A 26,522-nucleotide genomic window follows, 5' to 3' on the forward strand; every position below is an offset into this window, starting at 1 on the left:
CACTATCAGGGACATATCTTGTGTGTCTACTGAACAAAGAAGATTATAAAATGTAACAGGGGATGCCCAGACTGGGGAGCCATCAGCCATTCTAGAAACATGCCACAGGATTGCCCACTGCTCTCCTCTATAACAGAGCTGGAAACATTCATTGTTGCAAAATGACCTTTAGGGGCCCGGAACTATATCCAAGTCTGGACACGCAAATTGACCTTATTGATGACCTTTCAGTGTTTGACAGTCTCTTTTTGTTAGACATTCTGGATGTTTTCACCATGTTGGGGATGATGTAGCCCTCAAATGGGGTTTCCCTCCCACCCTGTCACCCTTTTCCCAGCCTTCCATTGTAAGGTACTTGTGTTTGAGGCAGACAGAGGTCCTGTGGAAACTTGCAGAAATGGTTGAATACACTGGCACCCACTTTAACTCCTGGCTTTCTGCCCAGTGGTTGCTGGCAAGGAATTGGATGTTTGGCCGAAGTGTGAGTCAGGCAACAATTGTTTCAAGTGAGAATAAAATGATTGAACTGAACAATGGGAGAGAGAGGGTGGAGGAGGATAGATGGTCAGAAGTGTCAAAGGCAGGAATGTCATTGAAGCAAGGTAATGAAATGTGGGCATGGTCACACAGGCGATACTATTAATAATTTCTGGATTTAGGAGAGCCAGAGCAGGTTAGAGACACATTGGGCGGGAAATTATCCTGTGTAGTTTTCTTCATTCTTTCATGGGATGTGGGTGTTACTGGCAAGGTCAGCCAGAGAGGGGGCAAAACTTGACCTCCTCTTGGGAAATAAGGAGGGGAAGGTGACAGAAGTGTTAGTGAAGGATCACTTTGGGACCAGTGACCATAGTTTTAAGGTAGCTATGGAGAATGATAGGTCTGGCCCAAAAGTTAAAATTCTAAATTGGGGCAAGGCCAATTTTGATGGTATCAGGCAGGAACTTTCAAAAGTTAATTGGGGGAGTCTGTGGGAAGGCAAAGGGACATCTGGTAAGTGGCACGCTTTCAAAAGTGTGTTAACCAGGGTTCAGGGTAAGCACATTCCTCTTAGAGTGAAGGGCAAGGCTGGCAGAAGTAGGGAACCCTGGATGACTCGGGATATTGAGGCCCTGGTCAAGAAGAAGAAGGAAGCATATGACATGCACAGGCAGCTGGGATCAAGTGAATCCCTTAAAGAGTATAGAGGATGGAGGAGTAGAGTTAAGAGAGAAATTAGGAGGGCAAAAAGGGGACACGAGATTGTTTTGCCAGAGAAGGCAAAGGAGAATCCAAAAAGCTTCTACAAATACATAAAGGTAAAAGAGTAACTAGGGAGAGAGTAGGACCTCTTAAGGATCAACAACGTAGTCTATGTGTGGATCCACAAGAGATGGGTGAGATCCTAAATGAATATTTCTCATCAATATTTACTGTTGAGAAAAGCATGGATGTTAGGGAACTTGGGGAAATAAATAGTGATGTCTTGAGGAGTGTACATATTACAGAGAAGGAGGTGCTGGAAGTCTTAAAGCGCACCAAGGTAGATAAATCCCCGGGTTTGATGAAGTGTATCGCAGGACATTGTGGGAGGCTAGGGAGGAAATTGCGGGTCCCCTAGCAGAGATATTTGAATAATCGATAGTCACAGGTGAGGTGCCTGAAGATTGGAGGGTGGTAAGTGTTGTGCTTTTGTTTAAAAAAGGGCTGCAGGGAAAAGCCTGGGAACTACAGGCCAGTGAGCCTCACATCTGTGGTGGGTAAGTTGTTGGAAGGTATTTTGAGAGACAGGATCTACAGGCATTTAGGGACGCAAGGACTGATTAGGGACAGTCAGCATGGCTTTGTGAGTGGAAAATCATGTCTCACAAATTTAATAGAGTTTTTTGAAGGGGTAAGCAAGAAGGTAGATGAGCGCAGTGCAATTGATGTTGTATACATGGACCTTAGCAAGGCACCGCATGGTAGGTTGTTGCATAAGGTTAAATTTCACGGGATCCAGGGTGAGGTAGCTAAATGGATACAAAATTGGCTTGATGATAGAAGCCAGAGGGTGATTGTAGAGGGTTGTTTTTCAAACTTTGACCAGCGGTGTGCCTCAGGGATTAGTGCTGGGTCCACTGTTATTTGTCAATTATATTAATGATTTGGATGAGAATATAGGAGGCATATTCGTAAGTTTGCAGATGACACCATAGTGGACTGTGAAGAAGGTTATCTCGGATTGCAACGAGATCTTGATCAATTGGGCCAGTGGGCTGACAAATGGCAGATGGAGTTTAATTTAGATAAATGAGAGGTGATGCATTTTAGTCGATCGAACCACGGCAGGATTTACTCAGTTAACGGTAGGGCGTTGGGGAGAGTTACAGAACAAATAGATCTAGGGATACAGGTTCATAGCTCCTTGAAAGTGAAGTCACTTTCAGGTGGATAGATTGGTGAAAAAGGCATTCAGCATGCTTGGTATCATTGCTCAGAACATTGAATATAGGAGTTGGAAAGTCTTGTTGAAGTTGTGCAAGACATTGATAAGGCCACATTTGGAATACTGTGTACAGTTCTGGTCACCCTATTATAGAAAGAATATTACTAAACTAGAAAGAGTACAAAAAAGATTTACTAGGATGCTCTCGGGACTTAATGGTTTGAGTTAAAAGGAGAGGCTGGATAGACTGTGACTTTTTTCTCTGGAGCGTAGGAGGCTTAGGGGTGATCTTATAGAGGTCTATAAAATAATGAGGGGAATGGATCAATTAGATAATCAATATCTTTACCCAAAGGTAGGGGAGTCTAAAACTAGTGGGCATAGATTTAAGTTGAGGGTGGCGAGATACAAAAGGGTCCAGAGGGGCAATTTTTTCACACAGAGGGTGGTGAGTGTCTGGAACAAGCTGCCAGAGGTAGTAGTAGAGGCTGGTACAATTTTGTCTTTTAAAAAGCATTTAGACAGTCACATGGGTAAGATGGGTATAGAGGGATATGGGCCAAATGCGGGCAGTTGGGACTAGCTTAGGGTTTTAAAGAAAAAGGGCGGCATGGACAAGTTGGGCCAAAGGGCCTGTTTCCATGCTGTAAATCTCTTATGACTCCATGACTCTATTTCGTGTTCATCCGAAAACTGTATGACTTGCTTGGCCATTTCAGAGGACAGTTAAGAATCAACAACATTGGTGTGGATCTGTAGTCACATGTAGGCCAGGTCAGGTAAGGATGGTAGATTTCCATCTGTAAAGCACACTAGTGAACCAGGTGAGTCTTTCACAACAATCGACAATAGTCTTGAGATTAGCTTTCAATTCCAGATTTTTATATTAATTGAAGTTAAATTCTATCAGCTGCCACAGTGAGATTTGAACCTGGGCCTGGACTACTAGTCCAGTGATATTATTACTACTGTGCTATTATCACCCCAGTTATTCTGCTAGCTTAATATTGAATTGGAGTGGAAACTTGAGCAGAAATTCAATACCAAAAACTCTTTTGGTAAGTCTTTGACACATGGAGTGAATCCCCAATGGCAACGGCCATCCTGGAAACAATAGTGCTACTTGCCCTCACCAACCCATCTTCCTCTCAGCAAGTTCTGCTTGACTGACTCCCGGCACACTCTAACCCCACTGACGTTGTCGTGAGAGGGCATGTCCATCAATGAGCCCTCACATTTCCAGTGCAACACCAGCAGTGGCCACCACTTCTGGTCGCAGTGCTGAGACTGCTGAGACTTCTGTTCTTCTGTGAGGTTTGGAAGGAGCAATTTGACAGGAAAGTATTCAATGAAGGATAGGACACTCCTCAGTTCAAGAATAAAGGGACCTTGGCATGTTTGTCCACAGATCTGTGAAAGCAGAAAGGCATGTTCGTAGGTTGGTGAAACAGACACATGGCATACTTGCCTTTATCAATCGGGGTATAGATTACAAAAGCAGGGAAGTCATATTGGAGTTGTATAGAACTTTGGTGAGGCCACAGCTAGAGTACTGTGTGCAGTTCTGGTTGCCACATTATAGGAAGGCTGTGATTGTACTGGAGGAGGTGCAGAGGAGATTCACCAGGATGCTGCCTGGGATGGAACATTTAAGTTATGAAGAGAGGTTGGGTAGACTTGGGTTGTTTTCATTGAAGCAGAGAAGACTGAGGGGAGACCTGATCGAGGCATACAAGATTATGGGGGACATGGACAGAGTGGATAAGGAGCAGCTGTTCCCCTTAGATGAAGGGTCAGTCATCAGGGGACATAGGTTCAAGGTGAGGGGAAGGAGGTTTAGGGGCGATGTGAGGAAAAACTTCTTTACCCAGAAGGTGGTGATAGTCTGCAATATGCTGCCTGGGAGGGTGGTAGAGGCAGGTTGCCTCACATCCTTTAAAAAGTATCTAGATGAGCACTTGGCACATCGTAACATTCAGGGCTATGGGCCAAGTGCTGGCAGATGGGATTAGGTGGGAGTTCAGGTGTTTCTAATGTGCTGGTGCAGACTTGATGGGCCAAAGGGCTTCTTCTGCACTGTATGATTCTATGATTGGCCAGTAACTCTTGGGTGGTGGGTGGCTATCCTTAAGAGGGATGGCAGTGCTGGTGGCTACTGCTGACAATACGTGGCCCCATGTCCCACTGACCGCCAAAGTGGAGATGTCCCTGCTTTCGGGCCCAGCAGTGGGATCCCTGCTGCCACCATTAAATCCAGCTTTAGAATGGACATATTATTTGCTTGCACCCTAAAACTTTTTGAATATTATATCTCTTTTCGTAAGACCTTTGACAACATTCATGAAAATAACATTTTTATTTGCTGGTTGCAGTTTCAACAGTCTGTTAGATCCTCTTCACCCATTTCACTACAATGTAAGCACAGTAATTTAATTCCACAATTGAACTTGTGGACAAGCCAGTAAAACAAGTTGTTGGTAATAGTTCACAGCTACCAACACAATATAGTTTGCTCCACCCTATACTGTATGTAAATTAGACTTGAGTGAATTTTTGAAGGAAATCGTTTGTTCAGTGCAGCACCTGTCAATCTTTCCTTTCTTTGTGATCAACATTTTCTTCATCCACAGTCTCCGTACAGCACTTGACTGAGCCAATACAGCCCATGTTCTTGAAACGGAAATCCAACAGCACTCATTTTAAGAGGCTTGTCGGATCCTGTCCTTTCTCACGGTCTATAATAAGGCAAGCCTGGGCTTTGCATTTGGTTTATTTTTTTTCTGGCTTGCAGATTAAATACTCTACTTGCCCCACGCCTATTTAACCTCTTGATTTCTGAGGTTTTATTATAGCTCTGGTCTTTTGCTTTATGGTTAGATAAAACTATTTGCAGGTTGGTTGTCTGATCCTTCCTTTAAATAACCCGAGACGTGGGTTCCCCTTACAGCTGTTTATGCATATCCTGTGGTGTATAACAAGCGATGACAATGAATGGATTGGCGTGATCCACATTTGGAAATCATGCATTAAACCAGTTGGTAAGCCTGATTGACATCACAATTTGGTCAGTTGGGAAGTTGTTGGAGCACGTATGGCATGGACACACAAACACTATGTTCAACATGGGGTACCCATGGGGAATGGCGGCTGGCACTGTACACCCCACTCACAGGGTCTCTGACCTCAATCTTGTGGTCTCCAGTTGCGCCACATTCTCACCAATTTTCCACCCAGTTCAATTTTAGATTAAAGCTGAGTATCCATTAGGAATACCAACAGAAACTGTCGTTAACAATAACTTTCACACTATCCCACAGACCTTTGCTTTTCATGTTTTCAAACCATTAAGCTGCATTTAAAAAATATTGCTGTTTGCGTAGAAAATCATTGTCATGCATAGATGCCCCACACCTGTAAAGTTGGGCTATTTTCAATCATTCAGACTTTCCCATATATGTCAATCATTTCCTCTTTATTTTCAGAGGAACAAGAACCTCCTGTGGATGATTATGGAATTTATGAATTCATTGCAGTGCCGGAACCAGCAGAGCTTCAACAGGTGGGTGTATCGATCTGCTGAGCGAAACTGGTTTTATAAGCTGAATATTTCTTTAACACTGAACAGAACCTGTCACATGTGCTTTTATTTAATGAGCTAGCTTTCATTTTGCTGAACAATCCAATTGTAAATGTTGAGATTGTGCTGCTGAAAAGTTTATTATTATTTGCATATGGAATTATCAAAGCTCATCTCACTCAAGAAACACCCTATGGAAATAGTGCATTAGGAACTAGGGCAGTTAAGGTGCCTGGCATCCAAGGTAGACCTGATATTGAGCGGCTATTACAAGAAGAATATATAATTTGTTAACGTCTTTTGGAAAATATTTTTCTGAAAGGTTTCATGGTTTGGCATCATAGACTTCAGGCTTTGTTTCTGTGAGGACTTGCAATTGTTAAAGTTGGAAGAAGACTTTGTAAAGCACTTAGGTTTTAAGTTGATTTATTAATGTCACAAGTAGACTTACATTAACACTGTAATGAAGTTACTGTGAAAATCCTCAAGCTGCCATACCCTGGCACCTGCCTGGAAGAATTTAGCATGGCCAATGCACCAAACCAGCACATCTTTCAGACTGTGGGAGGAAACCGGAGTACCCGGAGGAAACCCACGCAGAGACGGGGAGAATATATAGACAGCAGAGACAGTGGCTCAAGCTGGCAATCGAACCCTGGTCCCTGGCGCTGTGAAGCAGCAGGGCTAACCACTGTGCCACTGTATATTTAGAAGTGTAGCTACTATTATAATGTAAGAAACACTCCAATTTGCACACAGCAAGGTCCCACAAACAGCAATGTGATCATGACCAAATAATCTGTGTTACTGATGTTGGTTGAGGAATAAATATTGGCCAGGATACCAGGAGAATTCACCTGCTCTTCTTTGAAACCATGCAATAGGATCTTTTATGTACACCTGAAAGCTTCACATTTTATCTGAAAGACAGCACCTCTGACAGTGTAGTACTCCCTTCGTACTGACCTGGAGTTTCAGCCTAGACTTTGTGTTCAAGTCTCTGAAGTTTAACTTGAGCTTCCTGGCATTTTTGTTCAATTTGTTCTTTCACGGATGTGGACATTGCTGGCTCGGCCAACATTTATTTCACATCCCTAATTGCCCTTGAGAGCATGTTGAGCTGCCTTCTTTAATCGCTGCAGTTCATGTAGGTACACCCACAGTGCTGTTGGGGAGAGAGCTCCAGGATTGTGACCCAGCGGCAGTGAAGGAACAGCAATATGTTCCCAAGTCAGGATGGTGAGTGGCTTGAAGGGGAAATTGCAGGTGTGCTGTTCCTATGCATCTGCTGCGCTTGTCCTTCCAAGTGGAACCTGTGCAGAAAACTGTACATTAATTGAATGATTTTCTTGCTGGTGAAAGTTTAGAAAATTTTCATGTGGGGTTTTGAGTGCCTCATCTATTTAGTCAATTGCTCCTTGTAGCTCTGGGCAACCTGCCAGTCCACAGAATTTGATCTCTATCTCTCAAGCTAACCAGTGATAACAAAATGAATATGTGGTGTCCCTGAAGAAAACATCAATGACCTTCATTTTAGACTTGTGACCTGCTTCTCCAATTTGACAAAGATGACCAGATTTTGCCAGGAAGGATCCAGTTACAAAGAATACAGTGCTAACTGTGACTGTTACAGACATTGCTGTTCTCCTGGTTAGAATTGGCTGCAAATCTTCATGTAGCAATTGACACCATTCCTCTTGCTCTTCAGCAGGAAGTACAGCTGTTTAAGGCAACGATGTATAAGAGAAATCTCCCAGCTATGTAAACTTTGCTGAATGGGTATATACATGCAGAAAGCAGAGAGGCCAATATCTGCCTCCCAAATAGCCTTTCCATATCAAGATTCACATTGGAAAATCCGTATCTGTAGTTACTTTCTGCAAAGCTGATTAAATATCACTAGAACCTTCAGAATACCAAATATCTAGTTAGCGCACAGATGAAGTAACAGCAACTTCCAGCTCCAGCAATCAAACGTTTTCCTCAATTTGACATAGAATCATAGAATTGTAGAATCCCTACAGCGCAGGAGGAGGCCATTTGACCCATCGAGCCTGCACCAACAACAATCCCACCCTGGCCCTATCCACATAACCCCACGTATTTGCCATTCTAGTCCCCCTGGCACTAAGGGGCAATTTAATATGGCCCATCCAACTAACCCACCCATCTTTGGACTGTGGGAGGAAACTGGAGCACCTGGAGAAAACCCATACAGACACAGGGAGAACATGCAAACTCCACACAGACAGTGATCCTAGGCTGGGATCAAACCCGAGTCCCTTGTGCTGTGAGGCAGCAGTACTAACCACTGTGCCACTGTGCCATCCCAGAGAAAAAACTGGAAATACTTAGATCTGACACCATTGTGGAAATACAGAAATTGGCTAAATTTTTGGGCCTTGCTGATGTTGGGAATGGATGTGGTTGGGGTCCAAGCATACTTATGAGGCTTGGCTGAGAGCCCAGACAACTATTATCATACGGGAACACCTGCTCCCCAGAGCAAACAGTGTTTGATTGACAGCTCAGGCTCTCTGACCTCTGATGTTAACATTATAATGTTTGTTTACACAAGATAAATGGTTTCAAGGATTTGTGGTTAGTTGTTTTGGAAACTTCAAAGTGCCTGGATGATTGACAGTTTTGATTTATTTAAAAACTCACTAAATACTGCTTGTTGCTGCTGAATGTTTGTTTATTTTCTGCCCTCGACTATGTTAGGTTTATAATCTAGACTTATCGACAGCCAGTGGCAAGAGCAACACAACATTGAAGTTGTGTTGTTTCTACTCTGTCCCCGAACTTCCATTCTGTTCTACAATAAAGGAATCTGAAACAAAAACAGAAAATGCTGGAAAATCTCAAAGAACAAAAAAAAGTACAGCACAGGAACAGGCCCTTCACCCCACCAAGCCTGTGCTGATCATCATACCCTAACTATACTAAAAAACAAACCTTCTACCCTTACTTGGTCCATACCCCTCTATTCCCTCCCTATTCATGTACCCAAACAGATGCCTCTTAAATGTTGCTAATTGCCTGCTTCCACCACATCCTCTGGCAGCATGTTCCAGGCACCCATCATTCTCTGAGTGAAAAACTTCCCACACATATCTCTCTTAAACTTTCCACCTCTCACCTTGAATCTGTGCCCCCTAGTAATTGACACTTTCGCCCTAGGAAAAAGGCTCTATTTACCCTGTCTATGCCTCTCATAATTTTGTAGAACTCTATCAGGTCTCTCCTTAGCCTCTGTCTTTCCACTGAAAATTATAGGCCAATTAGCCTAACCTCAGTTGTTGGCAAAATTCTAGAATCCATCGTTAAGGATGAGATTTCTAAATTCTTGGAAGTGCAGGGTCGGATTAAGACAAGTCAGCATGGATTTAGTAAGGGGAGGTCGTGCCTGACAAACCTGTTAGAGTTCTTTGAAGAGATAACAAATAGGTTAGACCAAGGAGAGCCAATGGATGTTATCTATCTTGACTTCCAAAAGGCCTTTGACAAGGTGCCTCACGGGAGACTGCTGAGTAAAATAAGGGCCCATGGTATTCGAGGCAAGGTACTAACATGGATTGACGATTGGCTGTCAGACAGAAGGCAGAGAGTTGGGATAAAAGGTTCTTTCTCAGAATGGCAACCGGTGACAAGTGGTGTCCCGCAGGGTTCAGTGTTGGGGCCACAGCTGTTCTCTTTATATATTAACGATCTAGATGACGGGACTGGGAGCATTCTGGCCAAGTTTGCCGATGATACAAAGATAGGTGGAGGGGCAGGTAGTATTGAGGAGGTGGGGAGGCTGCAGAAAGATTTAGACAGTTTAGGAGAGTGGTCCAAGAAGTGGCTGATGAAATTCAACGTGGGCAAGTGCGAGGTTGTACACTTTGGAAAAAAGAATAGAGGCATGGACTATTTTCTAAACGGTGACAAAATTCATAATGCTAAAGTGCAAAGGGACTTGGGAGTCCTAGTCCAGGATTCTCTAAAGGTAAACTTGCAGGTTGAGTCCGTAATTAAGAAAGCAAATGTAATGTTGTCATTTATCTCAAGAGGCTTGGAATACAAAAGCAGGGATGTACTTCTGAGGCTTTATAAAGCACTGGTTAGGCCCCATTTGGAGTACTGTGAGCAATTTTGGGCCCCACACCTCAGGAAGGACATACTGGCACTGGAGCGGGTCCAGCGGAGATTCACACGGATGATCCCAGGAATGGTAGGCCTGACATACGATGAACGTCTGAGGATCGTGGGATTATATTCATTGGAGTTTAGGAGGTTGAGGGGAGATCTGATAGAAACTTACAAGATAATGAACGGCTTAGATAGGATGGACGTAGGGAAGTTGTTTCCATTAACAGGGGAGACTAGGACGCGGGGGCACAGCCTTAGAATAAAAGGGAGTCACTTTAGAACAGAGATGAGGAGAAATTTCTTCAGCCAGAGAGTGGTGGGTCTGTGGAATTCATTGCCACAGAGGGCTGTGGAGGCCGAGACGTTGAGCGTCTTCAAGACAGAAATTGATAAATTCTTGATTTCTCGAGGAATTAAGGGCTATGGGGAGAGAGCGGGTAAATGGAGTTGAAATCAACCATGATTGAATGGTGGAGTGGACTCGATGGGCCGAATGGCCTTACTTCCGCTCCTATGTCTTATGGTCTTATGGTCTTATGGAAAACAATTCTTGTTTATTCAGCCTCTCCTCTTAGCCAACACCCTTGAAATCAGGCAACATCCTGGTGAACCTTCTTTGCACTGTCTGCAGAACTTCCACATCCTTCTGGTAGTATGGTGACCAGAACTGCGTGCAATACTCCAAATGCGGCCTAATCAAGATTTTATATAGCTGCAAATGATTCCCAACTCTTGTACTCAATGCCCGGCTGATGAAGGCAAGCATGCCATATGCCTTCTTAACCACCTTGGCCACCTGCGTTGCCACTTTTGGGGAACTGTGGACCTGCACATCCAGATCCCTCTGTATGTTAATGTTCCTAAGGGTTCTGTCATTAACAATATAATTCACATCTAAAATTGATCCTCCAAAACGAATCAGCTTACATTTGTCCGGATTAAACTCCATCTGCCATTTCTGTGCCCAAGACTCCAATCTATCTATATCCTGTTTTATCCTCTGACAATCCCTGACACTATCAGCAACTCTACCAATCTTCGTGTCATCCGCAAACTTACTAATCATACCATCCACATTTTCCTCCAGATCATTTATATATACTACAAACAACAGAGGTCCCAGCACTGATCCCTGTGGAACACCACTGGCTACAGTTTAAAGTTTATTTATTAGTGTCACAGGTAGGCTTACATTAACACTGCAACAAAGTTACTGTGAAAATCCCCTAGTCACCACACTGTGGCACCTGTTTGGGTACACTGAGGGAGAATTTAGCATGGCCAATGCACCTAACCAGCACATCTTTCGTACTATGGGAGGAAACTGGAGCACCCGGTAGAAACCCGCGCATACATGGGGAGAACGTGCAAACTCCACACAGACAGTGATCCAAGCTGGGAATCGAACCTGGACCCTGGCACTTTGAAGCAGCAGTGCTAACCATTGTGCCACCATGTTGCCCATTGATCCCTCCAGATCTCCATTCTGAAAAACACCCTTCCATTACTACTCTCTGTCTTCTGTAACCACGCCAATTCTGTATCCACTTAGCTAGCCCACTCCATATCCCGTGTGATTTTAATTTTTGTACTAGTCTGACATGTGGGACCTTGTCAAATGCCTTCCTAAGGTCTACATAAACACCACAGCCCTTCCCTCATCAATTATCTTTGTCAATTCTTCAAAAAATTCAATCAAGTTGGTGAGCCATGACCTTCCCCATACAACATAATGCTGCCTGTTGCTAACTAGTCCATTTTCTTCCAAATGTGTCTATATCCTGTCCCTCAGTATCTTCTCCAAAAGCTTCCCCACCACTGACATCAGGCTCACTAGCCTATATTTTCCTGGATTATCCCTGCTTCCTTTCTTAAACAAGGGAACAACATTGGCTATTCTCCAGTCCTCTGGAACCTCACCTGTGGTCAAAACGAATGTGAAGATAACTGTTAAGGCCCCAGCTATTTCTTCACTTGCCTCCCGCAGTAACCTGGGATAGATCCCATCCAGCCCCAGGGACTTGTCTACCTTAATGCAATTTAGGATATTCAACACTTCCTCCTTCGATATATTGACATTCTCTAGAGCATCCATACACCTATCCCTGACCTCAACATCCGTCATGTCCTTTTGCTTTGTGAATACCAATACAAAGTACTCATTAAGGATTTGACACACTTCTTGTGGCTGCACGCGTAACTTCCCTTCATTGTCCTTGAGCCATCGCTGTCAGACCTGCTGAGATTTTCCAGCATTATCTGTTTTAGTTCCCTTAAGTTCTTTCTCCCCTTACCCACTTTCAGCAGCATAAACCCATTTCAACACATTTCTACCTGCCTTCCTCTTTGCAGAAGAATTATATTGGACTTGAAATGTTAACTCTGTTACTCTCGCCACAGATACGACCAGAGTATTTTCAGCATTTTCTGTTTTTGCCACAAGGAAGTTGTCTTTTCTCATTGTGCTAGAATGCTGTGACCATTCTAAATCATGGCTTGAGGAGATGGGAATTAATTTTAAACCAACTGAAAAGATATGTTTTCCTCACCTAATATATTCCAGATTCGTCCAGATAAATTAAGTACGGTGTATGATATTATTCGAGTACCCGACGTTCACACAACAGTTTATGATGTAATTTGCCATTCACCGACGACATCCTGATGCCTGACCACAACAGGTAGAAATGGCTTTCATTCCTAAACTTATTTTCAAAAACGTTCAGCAGGGTCTGGGTGGCATTCTGAGTTAGATTGTTGAGATGAAGGTATTTTATTTCTAATGTCTGGAGAAGTACTCGTGCAATAAAATGTTTTACTACAGCTGAGGTTAAGTCACATCTATTTAAATAGTGCGGAGGTAGCCTTAGCCAATGGGGGAGATTATGAACTTGCATACATATCTGGTATAACGTTAGTATGGAATCTGAGGTGCCCACCTGATGAAGCGGGTAAGAGGCATGAACCCATATTTGGTTTGTGCCTTATTTACATATGATGGGTTAGCTGGCAGCACTGCCCATGCTGGTTATTGGCAACTCTCTTTTTTGAAGGAGAAAGAATTCAGGTCAGAGCTCTATGAGTCTATACTTTTTGACCATCTCCAGTTTATTAAGTCGATGACCAATACCCTTCCACCTCCAGTGCTGTACCCACTCGGGTAGCAAATTGGTTTTTAAATTTGTTTGATAGCATTTTAAACACATTTTGACCCGAATCCTTGCTGTGTCGTTTTTTTGGATTGGTATTGAGAGATCTTGTTTCATGATTTGATAGAAATAGCTAGACTGTGAATAAACTGAGGGCATTCATCTGGAGGTTTGGAAGACTGAGTTAAATGATAGGAAGAGCTGTTGAAGGCGGTGATCTCTTTGTGTAGCTCTTCCTACTCCTGTATCTCTATATCTTCCACTTAGAAGGCACTAAAAATTTACTCTTTTAAATGGCAGTGTTTTGAATCATGCATCAAGTTACAGTGTACCTTTTGGGCTCTTTCTGAGTTATATTGCAAGATGCTTCCCAAACTAGTGAAGCAGCAGAGCCCATGTTCCAGGACACTAACATTTGCAGAAGAGAAATTGTGGTGTGGTGGTTCTTTTTAAATTAAAAAAAAATTATTCAAGGGATGTGCAATTATTGCACATCCTTAATTGGCCTTATGAAGGTGGTAGTCAGCTGCCTTCTTGAACTGCTACAATCCCTGAAGTGTAGGTACTCCCACAGTGCTGTTAAGGAAGGAGTTCCAGGATTTTGACTCCGCAACAATGAAAGAACGGTGATATATTTCCAAGTCAAAACGGTGAGTGACTTGGAGGGGAACTTCCATATGGTGGTGTTCCCATGTATCTGAAGATAGGATTGCAAAGGATTGAGTTACTTTGAGGAGGGAGATTATAATTAGTGAATAACAAAAGTGGATTATAGACATTTATTATCAAATGAAAAAACTTTAATTAATGAGGAAGGTTGAGTATTAGCCAATAAAGATTAAGAAAATTGCCAGGTATTTATAGAAGAGATTTGATAGTCATCCATGGTGGAAATTGAGTCTCGGTGTTCACTGTGGATTCAACACTGTGGATTCAAAACTGTATCTTTATAAAGATGTAGCAGACTTTAATTTCAATTATATTTTTACTGTGATGGCAGAGTTTCATTTTTTGAGGTGGAAGTTTTCTGATCATATTTAATGACAAAAATTTGATTGCGTGACACCAGGAGCAGGAATTTGTGGTCTTGAAATGAGATCAAAAGGAGGTGGGTGGCAAAATAAGTGGCTGCTGACAGACAGGGGTGGAAGCCCTACCTCAGTTTCTGTCAGTAGCCATTTTGCAGGAAGTGCCTCCCTGACCGCCCCCCCCCCCCACCTCATCGAAAGACCTGAGATCAGACCTTACAGACCTTTCACCAGGAGGAAGCCCCCTGCAACCCACCGAGTGAAAAGAGATGGGAATGGCCATGGAGGTAGGACAGTAGGCCTTGAAAGATGCGTTACAGGATTTTTAGGGGCTAAAGGATTGAGGAGAGTAAATGATACAGACAGGGAAATGATTCCATAGAAGGCAAAATTTTGAGGGCACAGGAGGCTAATTTCAGTTCTTTTATGTGCTGGCAGCTGAAGCGCTGACCTGTTGCCAACACTTAAAGAGGATCATCAGGCTCTTCACCAGGCCCGCTCCAGAATCATCCCATCTTGGTTCCTCATCGGGTTTTCTGATTGAGATGGAAGACTCACCTCCGACATAAAGTGGGACTTCACAGCAGGAAGAGTTCAGTTTGCAACAAAAACATTGGAGGCAGGATCACAATGGGGGATCTTTCCAACCTCCTGACTTCTGTCCCCCATGGCAACATCCAAATGATTCTACCATTGAAAACAAGTTAGATATCAATCTAAACAACCCGGAAAAATATCACAATTTCCACATGGCAGTTAATTACAAAATATTATATGATGACTAAACTCCAGCCTAGAATTTGTAAATCTCTGCTATTTTTAATAAAGCACAGCTTATCCTATCCCATATTTATTGGATCACAGTTTAGGACTCGTGATTAACATAATTTCAACAAAGTTATCAATGTTCTATTGTAATAAAAGGCATCAACCTCCATTCATCTGAATGACACACTGAGATAGTAGTCTCTGCTGTAAGTGATTGTTTTTTTACCTTTTACAAAGGTAAAAACTAGAGATTAGGGTCAGTAAGACTCAGAGAAAGAGCAGGCAGGGTGTGATTGCTAATCAAAGAGGGTCTGGTTGACTGAAGTGCATTTGTTTCAATGCAAGGAGTGTAACAGGAACTGAGAGCTTGGATCAGTACTTGGAACTATAATGTTGTTGCCATTACAGAGACTTGGTTAAGGGAAGGACAGCTTAATGTTCCAGGATACAGATGTTACAGGCAGCATGGAGGAGATGTAAAAGGGGTGGGGGAGTTGTACTACTGGTTAAGCAGAATATCACAGCTGTACTGCGGAAGGACACCTCGGAGGACTCATACAGCGAGGCAATATGGGTAGAGCTCAGGAATAGGAAGGGTGCAGTCACAATGTTAGGGGGTTTACTATAGGCCTCCCAACAGCCAGCGGGAGACAGAGGAACAGATATGTTGGCAGACTTTGGCAAGGTGTAAAAGTAACAGGGTAGTTGTGGTGGGAGATTTTAACTTCCCCTATATTGACTGGGACTCACTTAGTGCTAGGGGCGTGAATGTGGCAGAGTTTGTAAGGGGCATCCAGGAAGGCTTCTTGAAACAGTATGTAGATAGCCCAACTAGAGAAGGGGCCATATTGGACCTAGAATTGGGGAATGAGCCCAGCCAGGTGGTCTACGTTTCAGTAGGGGAGCAGTTCAGGAATAGTGACCACAATTCAGTAAGCTTTGATGTACTGATGAATAAAGATAAGTGTAGTCTTCAAGTTAAGGTGCTAAACTGGGGGAAGGCTAATTACAACAATATTAGGCAGGAACTGAAGAATGTAGATTGAGGGCAGATGTTTGAGAGCAAATCAACTTCTGGCATGTGGGAGGCTTTCAAGTGTAAATTGATAGGAATTCAGGACCAGCACGTTCCTGTAAAGATGAAGGATAAGTATGGCAAGTTTCAGGAAGCTTGGAAAACAAGAGATATTGTGAGCCCAGTCAAAGAGAAAAAGGAAGCATTTGTCAAGGCCATGAGGCTGGGAACACACAAAGCAAGTATGGAATACAAGGAAAGTAGAAAGAAACTTAAGCACGGAGTAAGGAGGGCTAAAAGGGGTCATGAAGAGTCATTGGCCAGCAGGATTAAGGAAAATCCCAAGGCTTTTTATACAGATATAAAGAGCAAGAGGGTAGCCAGGGAAAGGGTTAGCCCACTCAAGGACAGGGGAGGGAATCCATGCATGGAGCCAGAGGAAATGTGTGAGGTATTAAATGAATACTTTGCATCAGTGTTCACCAAAGAGAAGGACTTGGTGGATGATGAGTCTGGGAAGGGTGTAGATAGTTTGGATCATGTTGAGATCAAAAAGGAGGATGTATTGGGGTTCTTGAGAAACATTAAGGTAGACAAGTCCCCAGGGCCTGATGGGAAAAACCCAGAGTGCTGAAAGAGGCAAGGGTGGAAATTGCTGGGGCCTTGAGAGAAATCTTTGTATCCTCACTGGTTACAGAGGAGGTAAACACAGTAAGAAGTTTAACAACACCAGGTTAAAGTCCAACAGGTTTATTTGGTAGCAAAAGCCACACAAGCTTTCGGAGCTGCAAGCCCCTTCTTCAGGTGAGTGGGAATTCTGTTCACAAACAGAGCATATAAAGACACAAACTCAATTTACATGAATAATGGTTGGAATGCGAATACTTACAACTAATCAAGTCTTTAAGAAACAAAACAGCATGAGTAGAGAGAGCATCAAGACAGGCTAAAAAGATGTGTATTGTCTCCAGACAAGACAGCCAGTGAAACTCTGTGGGGGTTACAAATAGTGGGACATGAACCCAATATCCCGGTTGAGGCCGTCCTCGTGTGTGCGGAACTTGGCTATCAGTTTCTGCTCAGCGACTCTGCGCCGTCGTGTGTCGCGAAGGCCGCCTTGGAGAACGCTTACCCGAATATCAGAGGCCGAATGCCCGTGACCGCTGAAGTGCTCCCCAACAGGAAGAGAACAGTCTTGCCTGGTGATTGTCGAGCGGTGTTCATTCATCCGTTGTCGCAGCGTCTGCATAGTTTCCCCAATGTACCATGCCTCGGGACATCCTTTCCTGCAGTGTATCAGGTGGACAACGTACCAGGTAGATACTCTTGCAACTCGGCCAACGTTGTCTACCTGATACGCTGCAGGAAAGGATGTCCTGAGGCATGGTACATTGGGGAAACTATGCAGACGCTGCGACAACGGATGAATGAACACCGCTCGACAATCACCAGGCAAGACTGTTCTCTTCCTGTTGGGGAGCACTTCAGCGGTCACGGGCATTCGGCCTCTGATATTCGGGTAAGCGTTCTCCAAGGCGGCCTTCGCGACACACGACGGCGCAGAGTCGCTGAGCAGAAACTGATAGCCAAGTTCCGCACACACGAGGACGGCCTCAACCGGGATATTGGGTTCATGTCCCACTATTTGTAACCCCCACAGAGTTTCACTGGCTGTCTTGTCTGGAGACAATACACATCTTTTTAGCCTGTCTTGATGCTCTCTCCACTCATGCTGTTTTGTTTCTTAAAGACTTGATTAGTTGTAAGTATTCGCATTCCAACCATTATTCATGTAAATTGAGTTTGTGTCTTTATATGCCTTGTTTGTGAACATAATTCCCACTCACCTGAAGAAGGGGCTTGCAGCTCCGAAAGCTTGTGTGGCTTTTGCTACCAAATAAACCTGTTGGACTTTAACCTGGTGTTGTTAAACTTCTTACTGTGTTTACCCCAGTCCAACGCCGGCATCTCCACATCATGACTGCAGAGGAGGTCCCAGAGGATTGGAGAATAGCCAATGTTGTTCACTTGTTTAAGAAGAAGGATAATCCAGGTAATTACAGGCCAGTGAACCTTACATCAGTGGTAGGGAAAATATTGGAGAGGATTCTTCAAGACAGGATTTACTCCCACTTGGAAATAAGTGGATGTGTTAGCGAGAGGTATCATGGTTTTGTGAAGGGGAGGTTGTGTCTCACTAAATCATGTTTTTGAGGAAGTGACAAAGATGATTGATGAGAGTAGGGCAGTGGATGTTGTCCACATGGACTTCAGTAAAGCTTTTGACAAGGTCCCTCATGGTAGAGTGGTGCAGAAGGTGAAGTCGCACAGGATCAAAGATGAGCTGGCAAGATGGATACAGAACTGGCTCAGTCATAGAAGACAGAGGGTAGCAGTGGAAGGGTGCATTTCTGAATGGAGGGCTGTGATAAGTGGCATTCCTCAGGGATCAGTGCTGGGACCTTTGCTGTTTGTAATATATATAAATGATTTGGAGGAAAATGTAACTGGTTTGATTAGTAAGTTTGCGGGTGATACAAAGGTTAGTGGAATTGTGGATAGTGATGAAGACTGTCAGAGGATACAACAGGATATAGATTGTTTGGAAACTTGTGCGGAGAGATGGCAGATGGAGTTTAATCCAGACAAATGTGAGGTAGTGGATTTTGGAAGGTTGAATGCAAATGGTAAATGTACAGTAAATGGCAGAACCCTTAAGAATATTGATAGGCAGAGGGATCTGGGTGTACAGGTACACAGGTCACTGAAAGTGGCGATGCAGGTGGAGAAGGTAGTCAAGAAGGCATACAGCATGCTTGCCTTCATCGGCTGGGGCATTGATTTTAAAAATTGGCAAAACATGTTGCAGCTTTATAGAACCTTAGGTAGGCCACACTTGGAATAAAGTGTTCAATTCTGGTTGCCACACTACCAGAAGGATGTGGAGGCTTTGGAGAGGGCACAGAAAAGATTTACCAGGATGTTGCCTGGTATGAAAGGCATTAGCTATGAGGAGAGGCTGGAGAAACTTGGTTTGTTCTCACTGGAAAGACGGAGGTTGAGGCGCGACCTGATAGAAGTCTACAAGATTATGAGCGGCATGGACAGAGTGGATAGTCTGAAGCCTTTTCCCAGGGTGGAAGAGTCAATGACTAAGGAGCAAAGGTTTAAGGTGTGAGGGGCAAGGTTTAAAGGAGATGTACGAGACAAGTTTTTTTACAGAGAGTGTGGGTTCCTGGAACCTGCTGCCGGGGGAGGTAGTGGAAGCAGATACGATAGTGACTTTTAAGGGGCGTCTTGACAAATGCATGAATAGGATTGGACTAGAGGGATATGGTTCCTGGAAGGGTAAGGGGTTTTAGTTCAGACGGGCAGCATGATTGGTGCAGGCTTGAAGGGCCGAACGGCCTGTTCCTGTGCTGTAATGTTCTTTGTTCTTTGTTCTAAATGCATTGACAGTTGAGTGTATCTTGAGATACAAAAGTGACAGCAGTCACACATTGCAGTCTGATTTTTCAGAGTGTGCTTATGATCAGGTCTTTCCATTTACGCTAAATATTCACATTTTTTTATTCACACGCACAAGAAAAATGTATTCTGTGTATACTGTAAATAAGGCAGGCAAACTGTTGTGAACACATGCACTTCACAGTACAGTAAACTTGCATTTTTTCTTTTTTACCAGTTGGTATTTTGTCACACGCAAGAAGATTGAGGCAGCTATGCAATGACTGTGTTTTGACAACAAACTGTAGTGACAGCCAAGGTCGGACATCAGAAAATGGAGCGTTTTGCATTCCAGCAATTTGGTGAATCGAAAGGAAGCATATGTCCCCAAGAAAGAAAAAATACTGATGCAGTTTGTAAACATTTATTTGTCTAAACAGTTCTGTCAATGTATCATTTCAACCTTTCATGTTTCAGCAGAAAATGCAATATATAATTGAGAATGTGTTTCATGACTACAATTCGTTACGCAATGATTGTGTTACTCTTGAATCTTCCTCATTCTGTTTAGGCATTGGTTTACATTTTCTATGAGATTTCTAATTATATAATGATTTGCAGAACATGTTTATAGATAACAAAATTTTGAGAAGTCAAATCAAAATCTTAATCTAGTTCAGATTGATGGGACAGATGTCGTCCTTTTTGTGAGCAATAAGGATACTGTCCTCAATTAGTTTGGGAAACCTTACTATTGTTTCTAGTTGCCACAATATCATAGTGCAAAACTGTGGGCTATGTTGGTAATAAGTTGAGAACGTAGTTCAGAGAGGCCATAAAAATAGGCATAGTGACTGAAATTATCATTAGTGCTATAGAGGTGGTTCCATCATGTGTTGGCGTTGAGGTACATTGGTGACAGAATTTTATCCTGCATAGATCCGGCAGTGATAAACACTGATTTTGGAAAACAAAAGGTATAAAAGTGCTCCATTCCACAGATAGTACAGGTAAAAACACACATTAAAAAATTCAAAATCCCTACTTCTGAATTGGTAGGATATATTTTCTTCGAAACTACCAAAAATATTGATGTATAAACCAATGGTTAATTAAACCATCCTTTTTTTATGTGACATGCACATTTATCTGAATAATCGAAATCATGTAAAGATGTGCATGTGATCCAGTTGTGATATTAAACTTCAAAGGAGTGAAGGCGCGTAATTCAACATTAGCTTTCAATATTTCAGAAAGTTCCAAAACAAATACCTGTTTTGTTTTGAGATTTGTTTCTTTTTTCTTGAAGTCCAGATATAAATAAATATGTCCAACCCTATATAATTCTTGCCAGAACTTCATTGTAGTATCTATAAATGTTCAAACGTTTGTTTTCTTTTATTTCTACTAACTATTCATAACATTAGCTCAATAAAAGTTGCTTTAACTTCTCTGAGGACAATTGAAATACAAAAGTTCCTGCCTTTAAGGTTGTCTTTGAGACACTTACAGAAATATGCGGGGTTGCTTTTGGTCTCTCTAACACTGTTTTCCAGGAGGAAATCTGAAAATCTTTTTCCATTTCAAGTTTAAAGTTATTTTTCAAAATGTTTTGTGAAAAACATGTTTTGTGAAAAATAAAAAGTGCCTTATTGAGTAGCTGAAAACAGTACTTAAATAATTAACGTGTTATATTGAATTGACATTGGATTTTGACTAGCTGGCAGTACCTAATGATTAGTATGTAACTTGTATATGAATGGAATAGCTATACTCAGTTCTTATACTATGTCATCACTGCCAGTTTTAATACTATCGTTACCTGATATTGCATGATATAAAGAATCAAAAATTCCTAGTTCATGTTCTTTTTATTATAAGTGAAACTGATTGAACTGCCATTGAGAATGAAATAACAAGCTGGTTAGATTGGCCCAACAGATTAAAAAAACAAGCATATTTCTAATAGAAAGGACACAGGGAATGTTTGTTGAGAGGAGGGTTGATTTCATGGTAGGGTGGGAGATAGAGGGAATACCGAATAATATGAGTCTCAGGGACACCACTGTTCCATGTTTACATCACAACTTGGAATCAATTCAAATTTGCTAAACTTGCAGATGAGACCAACTGGGAAGGTTCGAAAAGAGGAGGGAATATGAGTAATAGGAACCAGCCAGAGACCTATAGAACAGCAACAACAACATATTTATATAATGACCTTAAGGTAATAAAATCTCTCAAGGCCCTTCACAGAAACATTGCAAAACAAAATATAACACTGGGCCACATCAGAATATATTACATCAGATGGCTAAAAGTTTGGGCAAAGAGTTAGATTTTAAAGGGTATCCTGAAGGATGAAAGCAAGTAGAGAGGCAGGGAGGTGTAAGGAAGGGTAAAATTGGATAACATCTGTCAATTAGCAAAATAATTGTGGATGAAATTTAGGTGCATAGAAGTGCAAGGTACTGCACATTGGAGAAAAATGAGCAACACAGAATATTACATGAGTGGTACAGAACTAGTTAAAAGTGAGAATGAAAGAGATTCTGAGATGTTAGTAGGCTGGATAATTAATATGCCAAGTGACTGGAACAACAATTAGCCATGTGAATAGAATAATTAAACAAGGTAGAAATTGAAATTGTACATATTACGGAGCAAGATTTGGATAAAAGGAAGTAGCATAGATTTGCCATGCGGGTAGATCTGAGAGATGAAGAAGAGGACACTGTGTCCTGCAGTGGTGTGTTTTAAAGTTATGATAGAGTAAAGTTATATTTAGAGTAATGTTAAAACATTGGTGTCGTGTCATCATCGTGTACTTCGAAGGGTTTGTCAAGTGATCTTTTAATTAAATAATCAGGGTATTTTGTATCTTAAATGTAGGTTTGGACTTAATATTTGGATACTTTATCTGGCGATTTTAAATTCAAAAGTAATACAAAAATTCTGTTGTGCCATCCATTTTTCCCAGGGTAGTCATTAATAAATGATCACCTGTGCCAAGTTAACTGATCTGCCCCATGGCTGGGCCATTTCAGATACTCTTAAACTCTCCACCCCTGTTCCCAAAATCCAAAGAATAGAGGAAAAGGTAACATTCAGGGTACTTGTGATTATTTGTGGAATTCTGGTGAAGACATGACAAGATTCGGTCATGATGCCGCTAAAAAAAAAGTCCCTGCTGACAATCACTTGCTAGATTTATGCATAAAGATTGACCATTCGGGTGTGGGGCAATAAGGTACCAAGCACCTCAACAAAATGATGAAGGTGGGGGCGGGGGGGAGTTGCGTGGTGGTGGAGAGGTTACTGAGACTGGGTGGAAACCAACAAATGAATAGTGGGAAAATCTTCTCATTTGCAGCAATCACAAATATTGCTATTATAAGGCTGGAAGGATTTGATGGATATTTCAGGCTGGAAAGCCCCACTCATGTTGGACTATGCATGATATGATAGCACCGGCTGGGAATGGCAACTTACAATGATATTGAAAAGTGAGGAGCTTGTGCCTGCAAATCACTTACCCTCTGAATTGTTAATCTCAGCCTTAGCACTAAATCAATGACAGAAATTTTCCAGAGAGAAATTCAAATGTGAATCATGCTGAGGCTTCCACGACAGCTAGGGGTAGTAGTGTGAACAAAGAAAGTGACAAAGAAATGCTGACAAATAAGGGCCCAGATTGTGCTGTCAGTGGCAAAGCAATCACTCATTGCTGACTTTGAAGAAAGCTGCCCACAAGGATTTAGCAATCTTTGTGACATGGATTTCCCCTTTCCCAACATTAGTTTGAATCTGGCATCAAGTGGATCTCCAGATATCTACCAACAATTATGTTATCAAGCACGCTAAGCCACCAATCACATTCAGGCTATCACACAGAAAAGAAAATACCAAGTAAAATGTATGATACATTTTGCAGAGGGTGAAAAAATAATTTGGACATGCACATTAAAGCTAAATATTATAAACAAACTTTTAGAGTATTGAATTAAACACTTAAAACAATTAAACATTAAAAAATTATGTTGCGTATAAGGGTTTCCAGACCAAGAAAGATTGTTCAGCAGTAGTTGTAACATAAATATTGCTAAAAAAAGGGATATGTTGAAGCTTTTTGTCTTACATGCATCAGGACACTGCAATGGGTGCCTGTTTCAGCAAATCAAAATAAGTGACAGTCATTTACTGATACACGCCCCAGAGCAATGCCATGACCAATCAAGGTCAAGTCGCCTGGTTTAAATTTCAAATAATGCATGGCAGTTATCTGTCAGTCACCATCAACTGGTGCATTCGCCATGGCAACTCCTTTATCAATCATGCATGTCTCTTTTTCCAGCAATACTCATGTTCTTTACTCCCAAATGACTTGATAAAACTTATGCTGTTAAGAACTCAGTTACACTTTATTAACAGGATATGGCTTTTTCGGGAAGTTTTAAAAACAATGTTAGAGTGTAAAAGTGATTGTTTCTGCAGAGGGTTCAATAGACACCCATGGAGAATCATAGAACCATTGACAGTAACTAACGTCTTGATTTCTGCATTTAACTGCACATGTGCATACTTCAGGTGCTGTTGTCTGTTTCAAGGAATAGTGAACACAGTTTCATTGTCATTACTACCGGAATATTGCAAGGGGCAAGGAGACAGCGCAATAATTTTCCTACAAATTGATCATGCAGTATTTCATGATTATAGATTTCTTTTGTTGCATTGAACCTTTGTCACTGTTTTTCTTTGTACTATTTGGAGGTCATGTGCCAGAAAGTTAGGATTTTGAAAATAAAATGTGCTGCGAAATAGAAAATAAACCACAAACTTGCAAAAGCACAAGTTGCCTGAAAAAAATTGCTGCGAAGATATCAGTGGAGACTGGAGATATCACTATATTTGTAAAAAAAAAGTTAATTCTTAATTTAATTTTGTAAAACATGGCAACATCTAACTGAAAACATAAAATACCATTTCCTGTGAAATTAATAATATTGTAAAACAAAATGCTGCACAATAAATCCCTGTTTGCTATGAAGAACTATTTTTCCTCAATGAAATGTTCACATGTTCAAGCCACTTATACATGTAGTATCAATGAAGTAAGAATGTTCAAAATGTACAATTTGCCCACCAATTAGAAAAAAAACATTTGTGCTGTGTGTAACTCTATTTGTGATAGCTATCAGCTGAAAGGTACAAGATATTGGTATTCCTGATGTCATTCGAAACAAACCTCCCTTTATATATGTGCTCAAATCATGACCTAAATGTTTGACAAAACCAGATCTATTTTTTCATTGTAAAGTGGACTCCGTAACATCTAATATGGAATGTGACATGTGCATGCAAATTTTGAGCCAAAAATGCAACATTCACTGTATTGACATAGGTACCAAAACAGGTGTCCAGGACCTGTGCCTGAAACAGGCACAAGGCTGTATGCACATACAAAACTGGCACCTGATGTTGGTATGAAGACTCCTTCACCAAATTGTTTTCCCTTAAACTCAGTTGATGCTGAGTTGTCTGCATTCAAGCAAACCAGGTATATGTTGTCCTTAAAAGGATACTGGAGGTCACCATCAAAAAGTACATTTCAAAGTACTAAATCTGACCGTGGAGCTGTGAGATACACAAGTGTGAGGGTTGGTTAGCTTAGATGGCTAGAGTGGAGTGCCACTCCCATACCGGCTGTGGTCATTTATGGAGTGATGTCTTCATGCCTGGCCCCACACTTGTGGAGTGATGCCCCTCAAGCTACAACCAATTATTTATCTCCAAGAACATAGGGATGCCTTTGGCCCCTTGTGGACAATGATTAATTACCAGTGGTACAGGAATGCTCCTGATAATCTGCCAATGAAAACTATGGGCCACGATGAGCTACCACTTGTCCCCTCTTGAACACTGCCTCAACCTCCTCCTAATCGCTACCTCAACATTCTCCCTTCCAATCTCCCATCTCCTAGATCTCTCCTCCCTCCCTTTGCTCTCTTCTTACATATCAACCCTTCTACAACCCTTCATTTCAAGGCCTAATTGCAATGCCAGCAGCAGCTCACCATTCTTCGCCGACAAGCAGCTTGGGGGTGCTATGTAGGTGTCTGCTGGTTTGATTAACTGAGGCTCAGTTATTGTATCTCAGGCCAACCCGCTCTAGAATCAAACTCTGTTACCAGTTTGTGTTGGCAATTTCCAGATCCATGTGGTTCAACTTGAAATGTAAGAGGTGGTGACCGATGATAGCTGTTTTTTTTTTAAACAGAACAGACCCTTCAGCAAACCAGGCGAGTGCTCTGAATGTAAAATAGTGCAGGTAAATATATCTCCGATGTTGTTGTAAGTAATCTGCTGTTTGGAGATATTTAAATGACTATTCAAATTTCATTTCCATACGCTGCCAGAACCACAAAATGCAACAAAACAAATACATGTTGATATGTCTGGTGACTGGACTGATTCAGACTGGAATATTTAAAATCCTTATCAGTATAGGCTGCAGAAAATGAGGTCCAATGGTTTATAGACAGGTTTCACCAAATGTGCATACGTTAAGGAGTAGTAAATGGGATTACATCCTTTATTCCTTTATTAATAAATGAATGTGTACTATATTCATTTCAATATTTATTTTTGGTGAGAATTATTCTGGTGCAGCACAGACACAACTAATTTCACTTCCTTCGTGTCAACTGGGCTGGAAGTTATCAAGCTGGTGAGACTGTGACAGGATAGTGAGGCTATCAAAGCTATTGAGTGCAGATGGCACATCTGTAATATGCGCAGCCAGGCCACTCCTGGCAGGATGGCAGGAGAGCTTGTTACTGTTCTCCCATCCCGCCCATGGTGGGTTTTATGACAGGTTGGAGCGGAGATTCCAGTGGGAGCCAAAATGTCGGAAAACTCCAGCATAAAAATAATTTGCACTTCTCCCAATGGCGGGTCGGTTTTCACGCTGCCTGGCGGTGTGAACTCAATTTGCATT

At 42.0% G+C, this 26,522-nt stretch overlaps 1 protein-coding gene across 1 annotated transcript in view; it reads left to right on the forward strand.

Annotated features, from left to right (window-relative positions):
* Positions 1-21,196, forward strand: part of hepacam2 (HEPACAM family member 2) — a 104,744-nt gene extending 83,548 nt beyond the window's left edge. Inside the window, exons 8-10 of the mRNA XM_078227876.1 lie at positions 5,890-5,966; positions 12,682-12,799; positions 19,764-21,196. Coding sequence (XP_078084002.1) covers positions 5,890-5,966; positions 12,682-12,783 — 179 coding nt within the window. The 3' untranslated portion in view covers positions 12,784-12,799; positions 19,764-21,196. The remainder of the gene's footprint in view (positions 1-5,889; positions 5,967-12,681; positions 12,800-19,763) is intronic.
* The last annotated feature ends 5,326 nt before the right edge of the window (positions 21,197-26,522 follow it).

The sequence above is a fragment of the Mustelus asterias genome, chromosome 2 (assembly GCF_964213995.1).
Source record: "Mustelus asterias chromosome 2, sMusAst1.hap1.1, whole genome shotgun sequence".
NCBI classification, from domain to species: Eukaryota; Metazoa; Chordata; class Chondrichthyes; order Carcharhiniformes; family Triakidae; genus Mustelus; species Mustelus asterias.